The sequence below is a fragment of the Tachypleus tridentatus genome, chromosome 13, assembly GCF_004210375.1.
Source record: "Tachypleus tridentatus isolate NWPU-2018 chromosome 13, ASM421037v1, whole genome shotgun sequence".
NCBI classification, from domain to species: domain Eukaryota; kingdom Metazoa; phylum Arthropoda; class Merostomata; order Xiphosura; family Limulidae; genus Tachypleus; species Tachypleus tridentatus.
The window spans coordinates 66,751,225-66,773,383 of NC_134837.1; the positions used below are offsets into that span (position 1 = coordinate 66,751,225).

General features: G+C 32.9%; 1 protein-coding gene across 5 annotated transcripts in view; it reads left to right on the forward strand.

The window, feature by feature from the left end:
• Window positions 1-22,159, forward strand: part of LOC143237479 (centrosomal protein of 131 kDa-like) — a 28,492-nt gene that overhangs the window by 1,704 nt on the left and 4,629 nt on the right. The window contains exons 4-13 of one of the 5 annotated variants that reach the window (XM_076476769.1): window positions 1,899-1,971; window positions 4,853-4,893; window positions 6,047-6,166; window positions 9,745-9,870; window positions 10,550-10,656; window positions 11,921-12,017; window positions 13,345-13,562; window positions 14,231-14,456; window positions 17,494-17,717; window positions 19,839-20,010. In XM_076476769.1, coding sequence (XP_076332884.1) covers window positions 6,074-6,166; window positions 9,745-9,870; window positions 10,550-10,656; window positions 11,921-12,017; window positions 13,345-13,562; window positions 14,231-14,456; window positions 17,494-17,717; window positions 19,839-20,010 — 1,263 coding nt within the window. In that variant the 5' untranslated portion in view covers window positions 1,899-1,971; window positions 4,853-4,893; window positions 6,047-6,073. Of the gene's footprint in view, window positions 1-1,898; window positions 1,972-4,852; window positions 4,894-6,046; window positions 6,167-9,744; window positions 9,871-10,549; window positions 10,657-11,920; window positions 12,018-13,344; window positions 13,563-14,230; window positions 14,457-17,493; window positions 17,718-19,838; window positions 20,011-22,159 lie in introns of those variants that run through there. The other 4 variants (XM_076476766.1, XM_076476771.1, XM_076476767.1 and 1 more) reach the window with 4 other exon arrangements.

A 22,159-nucleotide genomic window follows, 5' to 3' on the forward strand; every position in this document is an offset into this window, starting at 1 on the left:
GTGGTAGTAGTAATTGTAGTGTTTTTGTGTAATAAACAGGAGTTTATTGTAATGAGCTTATTGTGGGATGCATGCTGTTAGGAAACTGTTGACATTTATCTTCAAAAACTGTGACTCTGGACTCTAAGACTTAAGGTGAAGACTATATCAGCCCTCATCCTACCCTCCTGAGGATGTCAGTACCCAGCATGTGAGGTTTTGGATGTAGTTGGCTTGCTAAGTGCTGTCCATCATGCCCAAGCCACTCTAAACCTTGTGGCACATCATCCTTTACCCAACTTCCATCATGGGAGCTAGTAATTATATGTCTTTTATGTCTCTTTGTTGCATCATTCTCTCCCATTTGGATGTGCTTTCTTCTTGTTCCTCCATGTGTTGTTCTTCTGACTTTATCTTTTTCCATGGTGAAGAGATAGCTTGCTTGGATGTGCTGCAGTGCCTCTCCTGAGATCTTCTGATCTGTTCCTCTCAATTGAAGGGTGTTCTTCAGATGCTTCTTGGGGATACGCCTTTTCTTTCCTAACACCATCCTCCAGTTCAGTATGAGATTTAAGCTAATCCTATGGGTGGAGGGAGAGTACCATATCAGAAATTATAATTTTTCTAAATGAAAATATATTTCTGATGGGTACTTCCCTCTCTCATATTTTCCACATTATCTCCCCACTAACTTCCAGTGCTCACGTCTTCTGCCAAACTTCGAAATGATAGTTCAGTGATGATGCATAGAGGGACTCACATGTGTCACCTGAAAGCAGTGCTCTCCTACTGGTGGAGAGGTGATGCATAGTGACTTACATGAGAGACATGTTGGAACTTTGGACTCCAACAAAGGGAGGGTTGAAGGCTTGTGGCATGCATTTAAAAACGTTTGCAAATAAAGAGCAGTACAAAACAAGAAAAGGTAATCTTATGATAAGAGGGAAGTACCTGTTGGAAATATATTTTCATTTGGGAAAATTATAACTTTGGTTTTATTTACTTTTGGGGACCATGTAGTTATCTAGTGTGTTATATGTACATAAGTTATCTTAGGTTTATTTATACTATAATAATTTGCCTAAAATACTGCTCAATTGTTAAACTTTTTTGAAACTATAAATAACTGCTTTTCTTAAAGACTTTTTGTAGAACTTCTGATCCCACCCAGTAGTAGGTTAAACATGTTGCTCCATAATCAGTAGAAAAAGCATGCTGTTACAGAACCAGTAGGCCAAATATATTGCCACAGCACCAGTAAACCTAGCATGCTGCCACAAAACCAGTAAACCAAATATTCTGTCACAGCAGCAGTGGATCAAGCATACTTCCACAACACCAGTAAGCCTAGCATGGTGCCTCAGAACCAGTAGACCAAGCATGCTGCCACAAAACCAGTAAACCAAATATTCTGTCACAGCAGCAGTGGATCAAGCATACTTCCACAACACCAGTAAGCCTAGCATGGTGCCACAGAACCAGTAGACCAAGCATGCTGCCACTGAACCAACAGACCTAGCATGCCACAGCACCAGTAACCCTAGAAGGCTGCCACAGAACCAGTGCCACAGACCAGTAACCCATGCAAACTGCCACAGAATTAGCTAAAGTTCAATTTTAAGCATGTTCAGACTTATAACCACTGGTCAAAGTTTTCTAGACATCTTAATATCACACCTTGTTTATTAAAATAGTGCAGATTTGGTCATACATTTACTCTCAGGTGTTTAGGTACTAATGCCAATGATGGAATAATTTCACACACAGACATACATAAAACATTTAAAAACATGTTTTATCCTTTGTAAGATAATGTACATTGTAACATGGTTTTTGAAGCATTATAATGTCTTCATTGAACGTCAGTTGACATACCTACACTACATAATGAAATAAGGAATTATAATTCTATATTGTAGAAGCATTGTTGCTTATCTTGAAGACATTGAAAGGGAAGATCAGCAGAGAAAATGTGAAATCCAGTCATCAGAGGTAAGAGACAAATGTTATACAATCTAATTTGCTTCTGCTTAGATATTTCTGTATTTCTTTGGGTTTCTTTAACTATGTATAGTAATACAGTATTAAAAATACCAGCAGTGTAATGTGATGATGCATCACATGAACAGTGATATGATTTCAAAGACATCATTGAGAATTAACTTGTTACAAGTTTAAACATTTCAAATAATGTTAGTCTTAATGCAACATTTCCTAGTTCTTGTTTTTCAGAGAGGGATTGCACTTTATAACTAAAGTTGTAAACACTGTAAGACTTCATAGATATAAAATTACTGCCTCCTTACCAGCAGTGTGTTACAAACGATATGAATCTGAAGTTCTGTTATGCACTTTAATTACTAGAAGTCAATATAGAACCAATTAAAAGTAAGGCATTTTGAAAATGTCATTTCTGCACATTTGTTGCTCAAAACTAATATTTGGCTTTGTCAGCTCAAGCAATATATATGTTACAGTTATAAAATAAATTTAAACTGAAAACAGAATTTTATGTTATGTTACAAATTTGTTTCCACTAAAGGTAAACCTGAAAGTATAGTCTGTGCCTAATACATTTTTTGATTCATTGTACCTTCTGTTGTGGACTGTAGTTTTGCTTATTTAAGGCTTATCATTACAGTTTTAGTCAGTATACTACAGATATAAAGTTAAACCTTTTATAACAGTTATGTTTATATAATATTTATTGGGGTTTGGGCTCCTTTTTACAGTTTAACATTGACGGGTACAGCCATACTCTGAATTATATTTAGGATAAATAATTCTGCATGATTGCTAAGAAAGGATGTAATTTGTTAGGTCTTTATTACATTTAATATACTCACTGCTAAAAAACTACATATATGTATCCAAGCATATATACACTTCAATGTTTAATAAATGTCAGATGGAAGAAACTTTGAAACATCTTATAGTAAATGATAGTTAAACTTTAATCCAACTTGTAATTAGTTTATTTATTTCCTTGTATTTTATTCAAGTGCACAATAATGAATTGATTTCTCCATCTGGTCTCAAAGTGCTGATTAAAACACCATCTGTAGTTATGAATGAGCAACAAGTTTCATATAGCAATATGAAATTGAAGTCATTCTGAGTAGTAATACTTGAAATAGGGTGGTCCAAAAAAGATTTAGTAATCCAGCTTCTTTTCTCCATGATAATATATAATACTCCATCATTTATAGTTGTGTATATTTTAAATTCTATCTTTGGTGGTGGTCTTTTTTTCTTCAGTACAGGCAATTTAGTTTGAGTAGATGTAAAACAGATACAGAAAAAAATTATTACCCAAAGCTTGCTGTTAAAGTAATACGTCTCATACAGCTAGAACACTTTTGAACTTTATTGATGCTTGTATAAATTTCATTGGAGGAGGATGATGAAAGATGATTGACATATAATTTACTTTTCAAGACACTTCTTCCATGTTTTGTGCCTTAAACAGAATTTTGTACCACAGAACAACAAACAATGGTAAGATCAGTATTCAACAAGTTTCTGACTGAATTACATGTAAAAAATTAAATCTTTTGACATCAATTTCAAGCCGGCAGGGTCATCAGAGCCAAAAGGCTGAGCATTTACATTTTGTCCAGAACATATGCAAGTAAGGTAATAACAAAAATATACTTTGGCATATCTGACCACCAACTGTAAAAGAATTTCATGTAAATTACAATTTTCAAATTTTACACTATGGATTTATAAAAAAATGGAATTAAAAAACAACAACTAGAATTTCCTTATAATTCACCATATTGTCAAATCCACAGATTTGAGTGTTCAAATTAGTTTTTAACATAAAACACTTGCATAGTGTATTTCATGATGTATCAAAATATCTCGACAATACAACATAAGGAGGAGCTGAAATGTAAGTGTCAAAGGTCAAACAACCTATGCAAGCATAATGCAAAAAGATTCAGTATTGTGAATGTGATATAAAAAGTGTTTTTGTGTGTAAGGCTTTGTTATGTTTTTTGCATGTTTTATAATGCTTAAAATGAAATTAATATTATCTGGAAATACTTTTGGGATCATTTCTAGTGTTTGAATGATCAAAGATTTGTTGATACCTGTTACAAATTAGGCTAAAACAAATATAAATCAGAAATGGGAAATTATCTCAATCAAAATTAAATAGATTATGAGAAAATAAAAAATGAATATAAATACATTATGAAAAAGATAATAACTACACATAAAGACCAAAACTAGCTCTATAACAACATTGTAATTCAGAGTGACCTTTATGATCCCAGAGGTTCATTAATTTCTTGGCTTATAGATCTTGTAACAAAATAAAAACAATGTTACATACGTGAAAATACTTCTTAAATACCATATTTCCCGGCATTGAAGATGCTATTTTTTTCTCCAAAATAAGTCTCAAAACTTTACCCTGCATCTTCCAGGCCTAAGGTTACATTACTTACAGGCCTAAACCTAAGTCTAGAAGAAGTGTTTTGATACTAGACAATGATCCAAGCCCCTCTATATGACCCAGAATGAAATGTATAAGTTACTTAGTATTAAATAACAAATAAATAAACAAGAACAGATCACCGTACATATAGTGTTGTAATACCAGCACTCTTTTTAACTTCTCAGGCTTAGAATAATGTTATTACTGGTAATAATACAGATATTTCAGTGGTAATATAAGGTATACACTTTCAAAGATAGGTATGATAAGCATACAGCTCACAAAAAACAAGAAGTGGGTAAGAGGATTTATGTACCGTAAATCACTAAACAATCCAAAACAACATGTTTGTAAGATTGGTGGAAGTGCTGCGACCTTATTCTTATGTTTATCTTCTTTTTTTCTTTTTTTTTCAAAATTTAGCTAATCAAAATGGGTGTGCGTCTTCAATACCGGGAAATAAGGTAATTAAAATTCACCTTATATAGTTATGGTAATGTACAGTTTTGTCTTATTTTGTTTGCTAAGTGTAGTGACCTTTGACTGCTTTATTTCAGCCCTTCAACTTTTGCCTCATTACCTATACATAGGTTTCTTAAACTCTGACCTCCACATTTTAACCCCCTCATCAACACATATTGTATAGATATTTTAATATGTTGTGAATTATGCAATTCATGAGCTTGAGATTTGTTTCCTTTTACAAACTAATTCAAATACTTAAAACTACAGTTTTGGCATTTTGGTATTTTTTTACTTTGTTTTTCAGTAGTGGGTTTCATATTGTTTTTATATTCAATAAAAGTACTGTAAAAAGTTACAATATCCATATAGCATCATAATCTAGACAAAAGTCTCATATTGTAGTTATATTTGCTAAAGTGACTTATATGTACAAAAATATATTTTGTACACAAGAGCCACCTTCTTGGTCAAAATGTAAATGTCAGCCATTTTGTTTCTGTTGACCAAATTGACCTGACCTGGTTTCAAAAAATGAAGTTTTTTGTGTATTTTAATGAGATACTGTTCAAATACTAACTGGTATCAAATAGCTTCATTAGCATTTACTTACTTATTATAAATATTTGTTTTTTTTGTTAAAGACAGCTTTTACAGTACAGAAGAATATGCCCCTCAGTGGTACAGCAGCATGTCTGCAGACTTACAATGCTGGAAACCAGGTGTTGATACCTATGGTGGGCAGAACACAGATAGCTTTGTGCTTAATTTCAAACAAACAAAACAAGGAAAACATTTTTTTTAACAGGTATAATGTGTTCATTCATTTGTGATATCATCATCAAGTATACAGGTCTTAATAAAAGCAAATGATTTTGTGATACAGTCGAAACTTGTGTATGATTGTACCGACTGTTGAAGTATCACACTCATTTAACCAAAACATCTTCTTTGCTGTAAAAGTTGTAACAAATTTATATTGATTTTTGGTCGCACATCAATCTTCCTTTCTTGTTGAAAACAAAAGGTAATTATTTTTAGTGCACAAAAGTCAAGGCAGTGCTTTCCTCCTCATTGTGGTATATTTGATTATGGTACATCAGTTTGCAAACGTATGTTATTGCTGTTGTTCTCTGATTATTTTCTGGTTCAAAGACAACAGAGGCAACAAGGCAGAAGAATATGGAAACAGATTTAAATCTTCAGAAGCTGTGGGGTCTTCAAACAGAAGTAGAACAGAAAGATAAAACAATTAAAGTTCTTCACAAGTTATTGGTAAGTATAATGGTTTATAGAAACTTGAATCTGTAGATACTTTTGATATTTTTAACCTCAATAATGCTTTATTTATCTTATGGATTTAACAAGCCTACTGAAGACAATCAGTCATCAACAACAATTGTTCCTATGTCTAGTCTTAACAAAGTATTTGAATGATAATGGCCCCACTATTGAAAGTACAGAGCATGTTCAGTGGCATATTTTGGTTTGAACCTTGGACCTTTCAATCTACAGCTTAGCACACTAAGCCATTCCTAGCCACTTTCATAAGAAACAAACACTAGATTTCAGTCCATCTTTGAAATCATAGTAAATTAATGGTTTAGACCAGTGGTTCCTAGTGAGACCCTAAACATAGAGCCCTAAAACCTGCACCTTTGTCACAATGACCCTGCACAAAAAGTTTTGAAAAAATTAAAATAATAATGCAGTGTTAAACTTTTAATTACTAAAGTTACAACAACATGATGAATAACTAAATTATAAAAATAGTTATGTTGGCTGAAAGATGTAGAAGAAAAAATATGATTTAATGCAAGCTTGTTTGTTCTAATGAACATAGTTTAATCCAATCATTACTGTAGTGTTGTTAAGTACAGTCATATATCTGTTTCTACATTTTTCAGTTGATTACTCACCTTTTTTTGGTGTTGCATCAATGAGGAAAATCTTGATTTAATAAAGTATTAAAATGTAATGCTCTTGCATTCTTATAATTTTGTTGAATTTATTACACATGTAGTAAAATGTAAAATATTGCTATTTTATTTAAGAAAACCAGATCACAGTTACTAGGTTTTTATCTTCTTTATATTTTGTGACTCAAGTTTGTGTATTTTATAACAATAATATTTAATTTTTGAGGGTTTTTTTTATTTTATGAGTGTATGTTTTATTTATCTCAACAGCAATTACAGGAGAAATCCACAAAGCTATAGAACAAAAGTATAGATCTTTGTGGATATGTAAAAATATTCTGTGACATAAAATAGGACCTGATTAGTTCCTAGGACATTTTGGCAGTATATGGTGTTTTAGTTTATTTGACTCTTAACTTGTGTGTAAATTATGATCTCTTTACAGATTGTCTGCTATATAAATGATGTTTTTCATCTTACCACCCCTCAAACAAAGCTATATTGATCTTCTTTCTGCCTTCTAATAATTGCAAAAAATTGCTTACGTTCAGTGCTCCAGTCTATATACCCCATCAATTTTGCACAATTTTTGAACATGTACATAACATGTGACTAGTCTCCACCAACAGTATTGCACCATTATGAAAATTTCCATTATATTTGAAAATGCTACTGGATGCAGAATGGATGAGGTACTTGATAAAAGTGAGAAGTCAATTTTCACATTGTACTTATCACACTGACTGGTTGGGTTTGTCAACCCTTTAGGTCTAAAGACTTTTGGAAGGTCTTCATTTCCACAGTTTCTCTTCTCATAAAATTCATCATGTCTTTGACTGCTAATTTTTGCCATCCTTGGAGGAGATTGTTCAGCAACTTTTGTTGCTAATTATTTGTACAGTCTGGCTGTATCTTCCTTATGTAGATATTGTCTCCCTCCAGTGGCAATTCTACACACATCAATTTTGACTGGGGTAAGAGTTAACACTTCCTCTAATTTATGTGTTTATTTTCAATTTCCCTCATTTATACCACTGATAATGGGATTCCACTTTGTGGTAAGTGTTGCCTGGTCGAGTATGCTATACTTCAAACTCACACTATTTACTGATTGGTCTATAATTCTCACTGTAGGGATATGATGTTCCACAAGACCATTTGTGGCATACCTTGTGGTGTATGTATGTGTGTAGAGAGAGAGAGATTGCAGTAGGTTTCACTCAGTGGTGGACCATCAGTCATGGACTTCATGTGTAAAGTAGAAGGAAATTTTTGCCCATCTTTACAAAATAGAGAATCACAGACATATATTTCACTTTCTTTGGTGTTACATTCCTTCAGACCTTCTACTGCACTTGCTCCCCCTTCCCCTTTCTCTTGCAGAGCAAGGAAGTCCTCACTACTTTTCAGTTCCCATTCTCTGGGGTGGTGGACCGTGGACATTTATTTTCCTGAGTGAGTTCAGAAATTTAATTCATCATACATACTCATGATTATAAACTCAGTGAGAAGAGGACAAAGTCAGTTTCCCTTCTTCCATCTTCCCTGGATGTTTTTCCCAGATCAATAGCAGTTCCAAGTAATACAGGATCCTACTTGTAATAGTTCATTTGGAATGACACTGCCTTGTTCCTATGGTGGTGTGCAATAGAGGCTCTTCACCTTATTAATTCCAGTTGCAGGACTTTCTTTCTCTGCTCTATTGGCAAGTTTGGGATACTTTTTATGTCTCATAATACCAACAACAAAACATACATACAATGTTGATACAATTGAGCAAAAGCTCCATATCCTCCTCGTAATTCCAAATGTAGAATGTCTCTTCCTTGAATTTGCTGTTAAGTGTCTTAAGATTTCTATTTATAATACTGGTTACATATATTACCTTGTCCTTACAGTTGAGTTGTGGCAATGTCCCTAACTCATAACACTAGGTTTGGTTTATTGTACTTCTTGATCCTGTGGTGGTTTTGGGAGCTTGTCTGGTTTTGATTGTAAGCTAACTTTCTCTTCATAATTCCAGTTGCTTGATATATGACACTCTAGTTACTTATGGTTGGGTTGATGAGTGTATGTAACATGTTCCACATGCCCTAGCCATGAGTTATAGTACCTTTGTCCATCTGATTGAGATTGTGTATATACATAGCTAACTCATTTAATATTTCACTATGGACTGTACCATATTGTAGAAAACCCGTTCATTTTGATTAGTTGCTTTCTGCTTGGTTACAATGTTATGTGCCTAAACCAGCCCATCTTCCTTTGCAGTGTTGGATTTTAGCTTTGTTTAAAGGAAGGTAAGACTGTATCAGAAGTTAACATTTTTCTTATACTGAAAATGTTTTTCTGATAAGTACTTCCCACACTTTCTCTCTACTTGGTGTTTTTATTCCAGAGCCTACCAATTCTTGAAAGTGAGCATTGAACAGGAATAACAGACAGAATTAGCTGCACCAACATAGGTGACACAACACTGTTGATGGAGAGTAGTCAAATGACATGTAAATGTTCTTAAATGGCTCAGAATTGATTGGTTATATAGTCTGTTGTGCTGAGTTAAAAACTTTGTAACAATGCTTATAGGGTTTTGTATAAAATGATATAAGTAACTATTGGTAATATATTTTCTGTGTTAGAAAAATGTTAACTTTAGTGCCTTTGACTCTAATCTGGGAGTAAACTCTGATCTCTCTACAAAGTAAATGCTTTATAGATGGTGTTTTAGTTCTTTGACTACTGTGAGAAAACTGATTAGTTGCTAAGTTGGCTATTTTGTTACTTGATGTTTTGTTGTTTGTAGCTCTCAGTACATTTTAATCTGTTTCTAAACCAGACAGGTGAGTATGTGGGATATTCTGTTTCTGTCAGTCAAACCTATCTGTGAGATATGTTTTAAACAAATGTGTTAAAATATATTTATGTGCTATAAAGACTCACCAGAAAGATATCCTGAAACAGCAGTCAAAAGACCTAGAAACTGAAGCAAAACAAAAACTAGACTTTCAGAAGCAACACTATGATGCTACAGTACAGAGGCATCAAACATTCATAGACCAGGTATGGCTCATCCACTCTGGAAAAATGTTTGTGTTAAGCTTATGTACTAGTGATGCTGTAGGTTTCCCAGTATCAGTTTTAAGTAAAAGCCATAAAGAGTTGGAGAGGCAACACATGATATGATAATTACCACAAGACAGTGTTTTATATTATATATCAGAGTATACAGAGTCTGTGAAAATGAAAATTATAATATCTTTACTCTCTCTTCTTTCTTTTAATGAGAAAATGATTTTCTAAAATAATGCACATTTCTTAACAGTTAGTTGCAAACGTTTATTAGAATGTTGCACATTTCTTTCAAATATTTTTTAAATGTTCATTTGTAAATATTACACATTTAATGTGAATTGTTTGTGATATTTTAATAGTCAGGTATTGAAACGTTTTTTTAGAGCTACTTGAGAAGTACTGATATTTAAAATCAGTTGCTTACATACATTATCAAAGTTTCAATACAACTCATTATCATAACAATTAGTGTTTTGTTATAACATTAGAATTTTAATTTTCTGTATGAGATTCTGATTTCATATTATTGTCCATTATGACTATTTCTTTAGTTAATTAGAAATAGTCCTGGAACATATGTTTGTTTTTCTTCAAGAGAGAAGTGAAATCTTTCAGTCATTCTTGATTTACTTGTGAATGGAATGTCCCAATGCTTCGTTTTTTGTAGTTAATTAAAGATAAGAAAGAATTGACAGAAAAGTATGAAGAAGTATTACTGGCTTTGAAAAGTAGTGAAAGTAAATATGCTGCCAAGATTAAAGCTCAAGCTGAAAGGTAAGAAAATACATATTTTATTGTTTCTTTCAATATCCATGCATTTGTTGGACAGTAGTGTTAAAGGTGCTATCTCACACACCTCAGAATCTTAAGATACTTTGAAATATACTTGTGATAAATATACCAAGTTAACAGTGAACATTTCTGATCTTGACTAAAATCAATTATATAAACTTTTATGTATATCTCAAAATTTTACTGCACATGTATTCATTGAGAATCGTCGTAACGTGTACAAAAATATTTAACTTTTAGATGATACCCAAGCTTTATGGAGAGAAGGATAGCTGTGTTTTACTTATTAGATCGTAACTAAATTTTACTGAAGAATAACAACCAAGCTACACTGAAGTAGACCATAACCAGTCTCCACAGTGTAGACAATAACCACACATTAAAGGGTAGAAATCAACCAGGCATTACTGAGTAGAAAATAACCATGCTTTACTTGAGTAGAGATGACACCCACAGTATACTGAGTAGCTGACAAACAGACTTCACTTTGTGTTGATGATAACCAGGCTTTACTAAAGAGACAATACTTAGGCTTCACTTCCTGTAGACACTTACTAATGAAGCTGCACAACAGATGAAAATGTTTGTTAAATACTTCACTTCCTGTAGATACTTAGTAATGAAGCTGTACAACAGCTGAAAGTGTTTATTAAATACTTCACTTCATTTAGATGCTTACTAATGAAGCTGTACAGCAAATGAAAGTGTTTGTTTAATACTTCACTTCCTGTAGACACTTACTAATGAAGCTGTACAACAGCTTAAAGTGTTTGTTAAATGCTTCACTTCCTGTAGACACTTACTATTGAAGCTGTACAACAGCTGAAAGTATTTGTTAAATAAGTATCTGGATGAATAAAACCCTATTTATCATATGTTCATTGAACTTTTCATATATTTTAATTCACATATCCATTAGAATTGTAAGTAGGTTTGGTATGTTGAGTAAATAACTATATGAAACAATCCACTTATTGATAATTTAAATATTGCAGCTTTGTTTGTGTATAAAATTCTAATTTCTGGGAATATTTCTTCCCAAACTCAAGGTTTGTGCACTTACTTATGCTTATTATTTCATTGAATTTAGTTTGATAATTATTTTACTGGGATGGTTACAATATAACTTGCCTATTTAGATGTACTGTACATAGTATCTGTAGTTTTTCTCTTAATTGTTGTGTATATTGTCACTAATATGTATTTTCCGTGTTTTTCTTTTACATATTATTTTCTGTGTCATAAGACATGCTGTAGATCTCCAGAAGACTAAAGCGCTGGCAGCAGCTAGTGAGAAGATCACTAGGGAGAAATGGATCAGCAACCAGAAGAAGAGAATAAAGGTAAACACAGAAATGTATTGCTACTGCTTATATGTGATTTATAAGTAACTATGTATTGTGCACTACTTCACCACTAGAGGAGCACTACTGTTTTCATTTAGTTTTTAGTGTTGGCCCAGTTTATGTGTGTAACATGACTACTGACGTGTCCGTGAGGGCAATGAAATAACTTCAGACAATGTATTGAAGTCAACTGATTACATTTTTCTTTTGTTTGTTTGTTAATTGTTGTGAACTTAATTATTTTATTTAAAATAGGGCATAAAACTGATTTTATTTTGAATATACACATACGAAGTACAAAGAAAGATTTGTCTTTGGACAAAGTGTAATAGTTATATTTTTTGAGTATCTAGCAACACCTGAATAATCAGTAGTGTACTGAGGGAAGATAAAAAGTTAATGCAATGGGAAAATACATTAATTTTTAAGAATGTGTTAAGTGAATGTAAGAAACCCTAAACCAAAACAGAAATGAACAAGTACATTAGTATATTCATAAAGTGCTAAAAATACATAGGTCCAAAAAGTCTTGATAAAACTGAAATAGAAACCCTTATAACCCAAGAGCTTTCAAAAGGTGGGCCTTTCAAAAGCACTCGAGTTATAAGGGTTTCTATTTCAGTTTTATCAAGTGCCTTAATACATAGATATTCAAAAAATTGTTTAAAAAATAGTTCAGAATGAAGATCCATCACATGGTATAAAAGAAAAATATACTGCTTGTAGAAATCACATGTTTTACATGTTGAAGTCTCTGTCACATGTCTTGAAATTCTTTTGGAAGAAGGTAAGACCATGAGAAATAAATTAAGTGTTTTAAATTACATTTTAATTAACTTTAATGGAAATTAAGTTGGAAACAATGGGCTATCTTAGTATTATCATGGATTTCTAACTAACTGTGACCTTATACTGTTCATGTACCAAAGGCACATATGGTAATAGAATATTCTAACCATGGATAATATGAACTTTGATGTATTCCAAGACTTCAAATATATCAATTTATAATACAAACCAACACTTATCTGTATTACACCTTTCTTTTCCATAAAAACATTTGTAGATATTCATGTTAAAAAAGAACTTAACACAATATGTATGTCTTCCTGTAAAGATGTATAGAGTTTATTACTTATAAACCAAGATTTTGTTTACCACTTATTTGTATATATGCATTTCAAGCTTGTTTTCCTACATTGTACTGAAGATGTTTTCTCCCTTTATTGTTTTGTGAGATAAAAAATAACCTTTCTGATGTAGTTTATTAGCCACTATCACTACTAGTAGATAAAGACAATTTCTGGTTATTTTATTTATTAAGGAAATGACAGTTAAAGGACTTGAACCAGAGATTAAACAACTTATGAAGTCTCATCATCAAGAACTAGAGCAGATGAAAGAAGCCCACCAGATGGAGTTAATCCAGGTGGAAGAGAAAATCTCAAGTTACTATAAGCATAAAATGGACCAACTTCGGGAACAACTAAGTAGAGAGAAAGAGGATGCTTGTTTACAAGAACGGGAGCTAGCACGAGAAAGGTGTCCATATAAAGTACTTTACCAATGAGTCATCGTTGTAGAATATTCATTTGACAGACTAAATTAACCTTTTTGTTTAAAGATATTCAGATTTGTAAATGTACGTGAAAACATGAAGCATCACTTTATTAAGACATTATTCTAATAAAAAAACAACTTTTCTTTGGGTTTCAGTTTTCTTCTTTAAAACTCACTCTCAGTGTGATCAGAATATCTCAGTTAGGCTTTTGTGTTCTAATTTATATGTTTAATAACAACTGATTAATTTTAACAATGTTTTAGAATAAATCATTTTGTGTATTAGACAGGACATCTTTAGTGAACTGTGATGTTTACCATCTGCTCTTCAACTCAACTGATCAAGCTAATTGTTAAAATAGTTTTAAATCCATAATTTTGTATCTAAAGCATAAAACCTTTTTTTTTAATATAATAAACCATAATACCAGTTTGTTCTCTTGTGAAACAGAATAATATAAATTTATAAATGGTTAGAGTAGAGCTTATTATTTGATCAAATATATTTACAATATGAAGTATAAAACACAAAAATTATCCTTTTCATATATCCAAGTTATTAATTACACTTTTGTTTAAAATAGATGAACAATCTAGGTTAGCCATACTTGTGGTTTACACTGATTTATTTTACTTGCATTTACTGACAGATTTGAAAAACAGCTCGAGCGAGAAGAGACCACGTATCAACAGCTCAGAAGAAGACTCCACTGCTCTTTTGAAGAAGAAAAAGAACAACTGGTTCAAGAGATTAGCTGGATAAAGAAAGAACAACTGCAAAAACTGAAAGAATTAAATGAAAGAAAGCAAGAAGAAATTGTAACCTTACAAAACCAGTTCATTCAAGAAAAAGAAAAATTAAAGATTGACCATGAGGTTGCTATTATTCTTAGTTCTTTATTAATGTCTGATCTTAAAAGTAACTGACAGCAAGGGATTATTTGATTATTTTTGGTTGTCCTTTCACACCCACCTTTGAGTAAAGCAAAAACTTAAACTCACCCTTTATTTTTCAATAAATTATTAATTTCTTTTTCAAACTCTTATAAAATATAAAATGATGGTCACTACTACTGCTGATTAGTAAGTCATTCCACATACAATTTCCCTTGTTAAAAACATAAATGGTTTTATCTGGTATCTAGCCTGTGTTTTTTAAATATTAAACTTGTGGACTCTTATACTATTATTTTCAAAATACAGCAATATACTTTATGCATTATTGGAATTTTAGTTTAGTTTTTGTGATAAAAGTATATAGAAACATTCACTCTAGCTGGTCCAGGTTTCATTGGACGTTTTTTGTTGTTCTTACTTGTAAGAAATTAGTGAAAGTTTGGTTAATTAGCAGCAACAGATTTGGACACTTTTGCATCTTATCTCAGTATACAGCTTCTCATTTTTGGTCTCCTGTTACTCATCTGCAGATGGAAACAATGGATAATCTCAGTTACTATTGGACAGGTTGTTACTTCTATGCGTATCCTGTTATTTAACTTCTTCATTGTGTCATATATTGATAGATCAGACCATTCTGTGTTGGTGGCTCTGTATTGGCAAACTTTCTACTTCTGCAACAGTTTTTGGTTTTACACACACACACACACACATCCCTCCACCTCTGCCTTTTGTCTTCCATATGCCTTCATCAGCCTCACTCCAGGATGCATTATTCATCCATACCTGCACACCATCTTCACACATGTACTTTGTCTGGTCCATTGCTAGACAGTCAGGACTTTCCAGGTGCATTGCTTCTGTGATTTTTTTTCCAGTTTGTCTCTTCTCTTTGACTGTTTGCCAACATTCATGGTATATATACTGCTGTTGGTCCATAAGCTAGGGTTATAACTCTTCACAGCCTACTATTCCTCACTTGTCTATTTTTTTTACATGGCTTTATGACAGAGGCCAATCAGTTTCCTCTGTGGGGAAGCTATAAAGCAGCTTTGTTTTCCACCATTTGGTTTACTGAATTTGGTTTTTTGTTCCACTATCCTGTACATTCTTGTTATTTCATTCATTCTCCATTGCTTGTCCTCCCATCCTGCTTCTCTCCCAATATTCTCCATTGCAACATTCACCATTACTTGTCCTCCCCATCCTGCTTCTCTCCCAAATTGGAACCTCAATTTTGTCCTTCTTTTTCTTAATAATCCTCCATTTGAACCTTTGTTGTCATGTTTATTATATCACCTTTCTTTCAAGTTTATGTTCCTCTTGTTTTTGGCATGTGGATACCCTCATTCTAATGTGTTTGTAATCAAAGTTCACCATGTTTCATAATTTCTGTGTTGTCCTTTTTTCATATTGTTCCTTTATGCTCAATAATTTAGCTGCTTGGGAGAGTTTTTCTGCTTTCTTTCCCATTTTCCTTCCCTTCAAATCTCACCATTAGGAATCCTGTCTGCTGGATTATGTCTGGTGTCATTTGTAACTGTACAAGACATTATTTCATGCTTGTTTAAAACTGGGTATCCTCTTCCCATCATGGACTGGATGAGACATTCCCAATGCTACCAGGTTTTGGACTGGAGTTAAAGACCCATTTGGACTCTCCTTCTTCCTACCATCTGCTGGATGTCAGTTCCCATTTGATCAGGTTTTAGTTATGTTGGAGGTGGGCACATGAAAAGATTGGTTCTTGGTACAGAAGTATGTTTCTCTACACTACCAATTTTGTATGTGGAAGGTAGTGAACCCTCTTACTCCTGTAGACCTGATGTATAATTCCAGTTGCTGCCATCTGTTGGTTGAGGTCAAATTCTCATTTAACACATGTTGTGATCTCACCACTGAACATCCATGGATCCCATTACTGCTATGTTTTTGTTTGGAACCCTTTCGTGTTCCCACCCATTACATTTTGGTGGCATATTCCTGAAGAGCAAAGAATATAGCTGGCTCAGAAATGGTACAGTCTCACCCTAGTATATTCGTTTTCAGTTCCTTACAACTCTTTATGATCTTAGGGTGCTTCATAAAGGGGGATCACATTATCACTGTGGATTCCAGTTTTTTGTGTGAAGAAGGAAGGTATGGTATTGGAAGTTAACATTTTCCTAAACTGAAAATATATTTCTGATAAATACTTAATTTCTCTCACAATTCCCTTTCAGTGTGATTTAGTTTACTTAGTTATGACAGTCTCAAAGTAATTAACAAGTGCATTATCAGAGACAGTGCTAATTAATACAGGAGTTGTGTTGCTCTGCTATTAGTGAAGAGTTGTTGCATAATTATTTAAATGTTGACATTAAAAAAGAAGTGGGAGTTACAAGACTAGTGGTGGGCAAAATATTTGCACTGATAATGGGCAGTACTAGTCAAGAAAGTTTTTTGTGAAAGAATGTGTCTATTAAAAATACATTTTCAGTTTAGGAAGGTTTTAACTTTAACTAAAGAGGTGATAAACATATGATGCTCCACTACTATGCTGGCTTGGTGTATAAATTTAAGACTAATATTTAGAACTATGTGGGTATTAATTCTAAAAACTTGGATAAATTTTTAATTTAAAAATGTTCATATATATGTTATTTCAATTCATAATTTGTAACACATATTAATTTTCATTGAAAATAATTTATTACTGAAGTCCCCAAGTTCCATATTTAGGTACACCCATCAGGACTACCAATTTTCATAGCTGACCAAACTTCATTAGGTAACATCACTGAGCACAGAACTGAATCGTGTCGTTAAAAGCGAGATCATTCAACTGATTGTTCAGTGCATTCTCGTCTGTATTTGTTTTCATCTTATGCTTTATTGATTTGTGACATTACATTTTTTCTACTCATTAAGTTATGTAGAATTGGATTCAATAGTTTGGTTTAGTTCAGATATACATATACGTTTTACATACTTTTCATCAGAAGACATTAATAATATGTGTAACATTTCAATGCAGTTTAAAATAAAGGCACTACAAGAGAAACTAGATAAGAAGCATGATGCTTGGGAGAAAGAAAAAAATGAAGAGTTTGCTGTATTACTTGGAAAGAGAGAAAAGGATATTAAAGAACAGATTAAAATAGAAAGAGAGGTGGAAAATGAAATGGTGACAAAACATCTTGAAGAAAAGGTTAAGTTAACTAAAGAAGAATGTGAACAGGCAGCAGAGGTAAAGCTCAGGTACATCAAATGTTCTGTCGTACTTGTTCAGTGTTTCTGTAATCTCAGTGTATAGCTTGTTTCAAGAAATCTGAAACTTACTTACTTTAATTATAGTTTTTAAATAAAGCACACAGTCAAGCAAATACTAAAATGTGGTAATAGCTTCTGTATTCTCTGATATTGCAATTCTTGATTTTGGTTTGTCATTTATCTCGAAGAAAAAATTTTACCAAAAAGTGTCTAATATTTAAAACATTAAAAATTAACCAGAAATTAATTTATCATGCAATAGAATTCAGTCACTGTTGTGTATTTTAAAAATATTTCAAAATAATTCTGCTGCTATTAACTATGGTGGGAAAATGTATTCTTTTTCAATATACAACTGAATAAATTCCACAAATGTATAAAATATAATGAAATAAATCATTGAGTACAGGTTAAACAATTATGTATGTAAAGTAGTATCTTAAATTAGATAATGTCTGGTCTTTGGGTTGTGTACCAGTATTTGTCAGTTTACATCACTGTTTTATCCTGGGATCTTTGGGTTGTGTATCTGTATTTGTAAGTTTACATCACTGTTTTATCCTGGGATCTTTAGATTGTGTACCAGTGTTTGTCAGTTTACGTCACTGTTTTATCCTGGGATCTTTGGGTTGTGTATCTATATTTGTGAGTTTACATCACTGTTTTATCCTGGGATCTTTCGGTTGTGTACCAGTGTTTGTCAGTTTACATCACTGTTTTATCCTGGGATCTTTGGGTTGTGTACCAGTATTTGTCAGTTCGCCTCACTATTTTATCCTGGGATCTTTAGGTCATGTACCAGTGTTTGTCAATTTGCACCACTGTTTTATCCTGAGATCTTTAGACTGTGTTCCAGTGTTTGTCAGTTTACGTCACTGTTTTATCCTGGGATCTTTAGGTCGTGTACCAGTGTTTGTCAGTTTACGTCACTGTTTTATCCTGGGATCTTTAGGTCGTGTACCAGTGTTTGTCAATTTCCACCACTGTTTTATCCTGAGATCTTTAGATTGTGTACCAGTGTTTGTCAGTTTACGTCACTGTTTTATCCTGGGATCTTTGGGTTGTGTATCTGTATTTGTGAGTTTACATCACTGTTTTATCCTGGGATCTTTGGGTTGTGTACCAGTGTTTGTCAATTTGCACCACTGTTTTATCCTGAGATCTTTAGACTGTGTTCCAGTGTTTGTGAGTTTACATCACTGTTTTATCCTGGGATCTTTCGGTTGTGTACCAGTGTTTGTCAGTTTACATCACTGTTTTATCCTGGGATCTTTGGGTTGTGTACCAGTATTTGTCAGTTCGCCTCACTATTTTATCCTGGGATCTTTAGGTCATGTACCAGTGTTTGTCAATTTGCACCACTGTTTTATCCTGAGATCTTTAGACTGTGTTCCAGTGTTTGTCAGTTTACGTCACTGTTTTATCCTGGGATCTTTAGGTCGTGTACCAGTGTTTGTCAGTTTACGTCACTGTTTTATCCTGGGATCTTTAGGTCGTGTACCAGTGTTTGTCAATTTCCACCACTGTTTTATCCTGAGATCTTTAGATTGTGTACCAGTGTTTGTCAGTTTACGTCACTGTTTTATCCTGGGATCTTTGGGTTGTGTATCTGTATTTGTGAGTTTACATCACTGTTTTATCCTGGGATCTTTAGGTCATGTACCAGTGTTTGTCAATTTGCACCACTGTTTTATCCTGAGATCTTTAGACTGTGTTCCAGTGTTTGTCAGTTTACGTCACTGTTTTATCCTGGGATCTTTAGGTCGTGTACCAGTGTTTGTCAGTTTACGTCACTGTTTTATCCTGGGATCTTTAGGTCGTGTACCAGTGTTTGTCAATTTCCACCACTGTTTTATCCTGAGATCTTTGGGTTGTATATTCATACTTGTCAGTTTACATTCTGGAATCTTGTTAAAACTACTAATGTATGTTTTTATTATGCATTTTTGTCATACCTTAAACACTGCTTTGAGTATGAGTGTAACCTTCTAAAGTAATACACTATAAATTATTATATTCTCTTCTGAACATAAACTTGTACTATGTTTTTGTGTTATTTTGTCTATATAGTATAACTAGTAACACATTGTATCTTTGGGTTCTTACCAGAAAATTGACACAAAAGTATGAAGAAAAAGTGAAAGACCTGGAATTATCACAGAATTCAATATTATCTAAATATAATAAAGTGAAATGTCAGCTTACTGAGTTAGAAGACGAAAAATTTCAACTAGAGTCAACAGTCAAGTATAATGCTACAGAAATGTTAGAATTAAAACAGGTATCCAAACAGTCTTTTATGTTCTCTTTCAGAGATGCAAACTATTTCAAATGACTGAGCATAATAATTGTAGACAGAGCCCTTTATCATTTGCAGCTAGTAGGCCTGACCAATGTCTCTAAGCTGTTTATTATTATATTATTATTATAACTATTATTATTTATTACTGCTATAGATTGCTCATTTATGACTGTGTTTTGTGTATTTAATAAATAAATTTTAAAAAAGTTATTTCCAAATTCTTTTTCATATTCTGAATTCTTACTCATAAATGTCGTTACCTGCATCATTTTTGTCTTCACTTCAGCCTTTTGTTGGTGAGATGCCAATTTTTTATGTCTGGAACAATTGTTTATTCCGCCATGCGCCACAGAAAAATCGATGTGACAAACTGTACAAAATGCATGACTGTCACCGACTTTTGATGCAATGACCTGATATTTTGCACTATACTCTTTCCTAAATTTTTGATTCACAGTTTTAGCCCTTTTAGATTTGTCAGAAACAAGACAGTATAGTGAACGAGGCCTCTTTTTTTTCCATCTTGTAAATGATTGCATTAGTGTTTCTATGCCGCTTAGAAAACGAGAAATACCCATCTACACGAGCGCTGATTGGCTGACAAACACTGATGACGTAACTATTGATACCCCCACGTACCCAGTATGGAGAAGCACCACACTCAAACTATTGGTAGACGTCGGAGATACAAATATTTTTTGTTATTTCAAGCACAAACATGATTATCGCAAGTAGCAATTTGGACTATGTCTTTTATTTATTATCAAACTTTATTTGTATCTCACAAGAAATTTTCTTTTCACCCCTTTCAAGCCCTGGGGGAACAATTTATCACTTTATTCTATAGGCCTATATAATATATAATAATTTGGGAGTTGCAACAAGTCGTGATATTTGTCTGTATGAGTGTATAGTCATAATGTATACATCAAAATTGTAATGGTTGGCATCTCTGCTCTTTATAAAAGGTTAGGCAACCAGAAAACTACACATTAATAAGATGTTTATCTAGAAATTAATTATGTGCTGATAACCAGCAAATGTTTTATGAACTGTATGGAAGTGTTTTATTTCATCAATTTGTTCTTAAGAAACCCTTTAACCATAAACATAATCGTTTATTGAGACCTTGGTTTTGTATGTGTATTTGTTTCTTCAATTTTTCTCAAAGCCACACAAAGGATATATGCAATAGCCATCCATAATTTTAAAGTGGCAGACTAGAGGGAAGGCAGTTAGTTGACACCATCCACTGACAACTGTTGTCAAACCAAATAATGGTATATGAACATTACTTTTTAATATACCTGTGACTCAGAAGTACAGGGTGCATTTCTATTTTTTTTGACAATAACAAACTATCAACCATAGAACCACAATCTGGTTTTCTTACCACTCAGCCTACTTACATTTTATATTTATATTTCTGTATATAGCCCAAAGAAACATTCTTATAAAGACTTCATGCCTATTTATATTAACTTCTATCCCTAAACCTCATTATACCTTTTTAAGCAGTTATTCTGATTTACAGTTTCTAACATCCTTTAATTTCAGCAGTTCTTAAATGACCATTTTGCAGCAGTACTTTCAATTGGACTTGTAAGCTGTGTAGTTAAGCCTAATGTGTAATAAACAATTTGTATGTGTGTCCATGACTCTGTTGGTTACAAAATTTTTGATATCTTATGAGTGACAAAAAATTTAGATTTAAATGTCATGAACACTGTAATTAAGTTCTTAAAGTTGTGCTGAGGACCCTTATGTAGGAAATTAATTATTTAATTCAGATATGTTTGTCAGCTCCTCTTTGCATAAGTGTTGTAAGGGGCACAAAAACTATAAGATTACCCAATATGATGTAATATGTGGATCATGTTGATAATATACAGTATACAACAAGTCTGTAAGTGAATAATTAAGGGAGAGGTTTAAAAATGATATATGTGCATGAATATTTGTATAATTGGAAATCACTGGCAATCCCTTTTCTGCTATTATGTTCTCGTGCTTCAGATAAACTCAAAAATTATTATTTTATGTTTTAAAATGCAAATATTGCTATATTAAGTTAAATAACCATCATTACCAGGGTCTTAATAAAAGATGGTTTGCTTTCTTTTGTTAG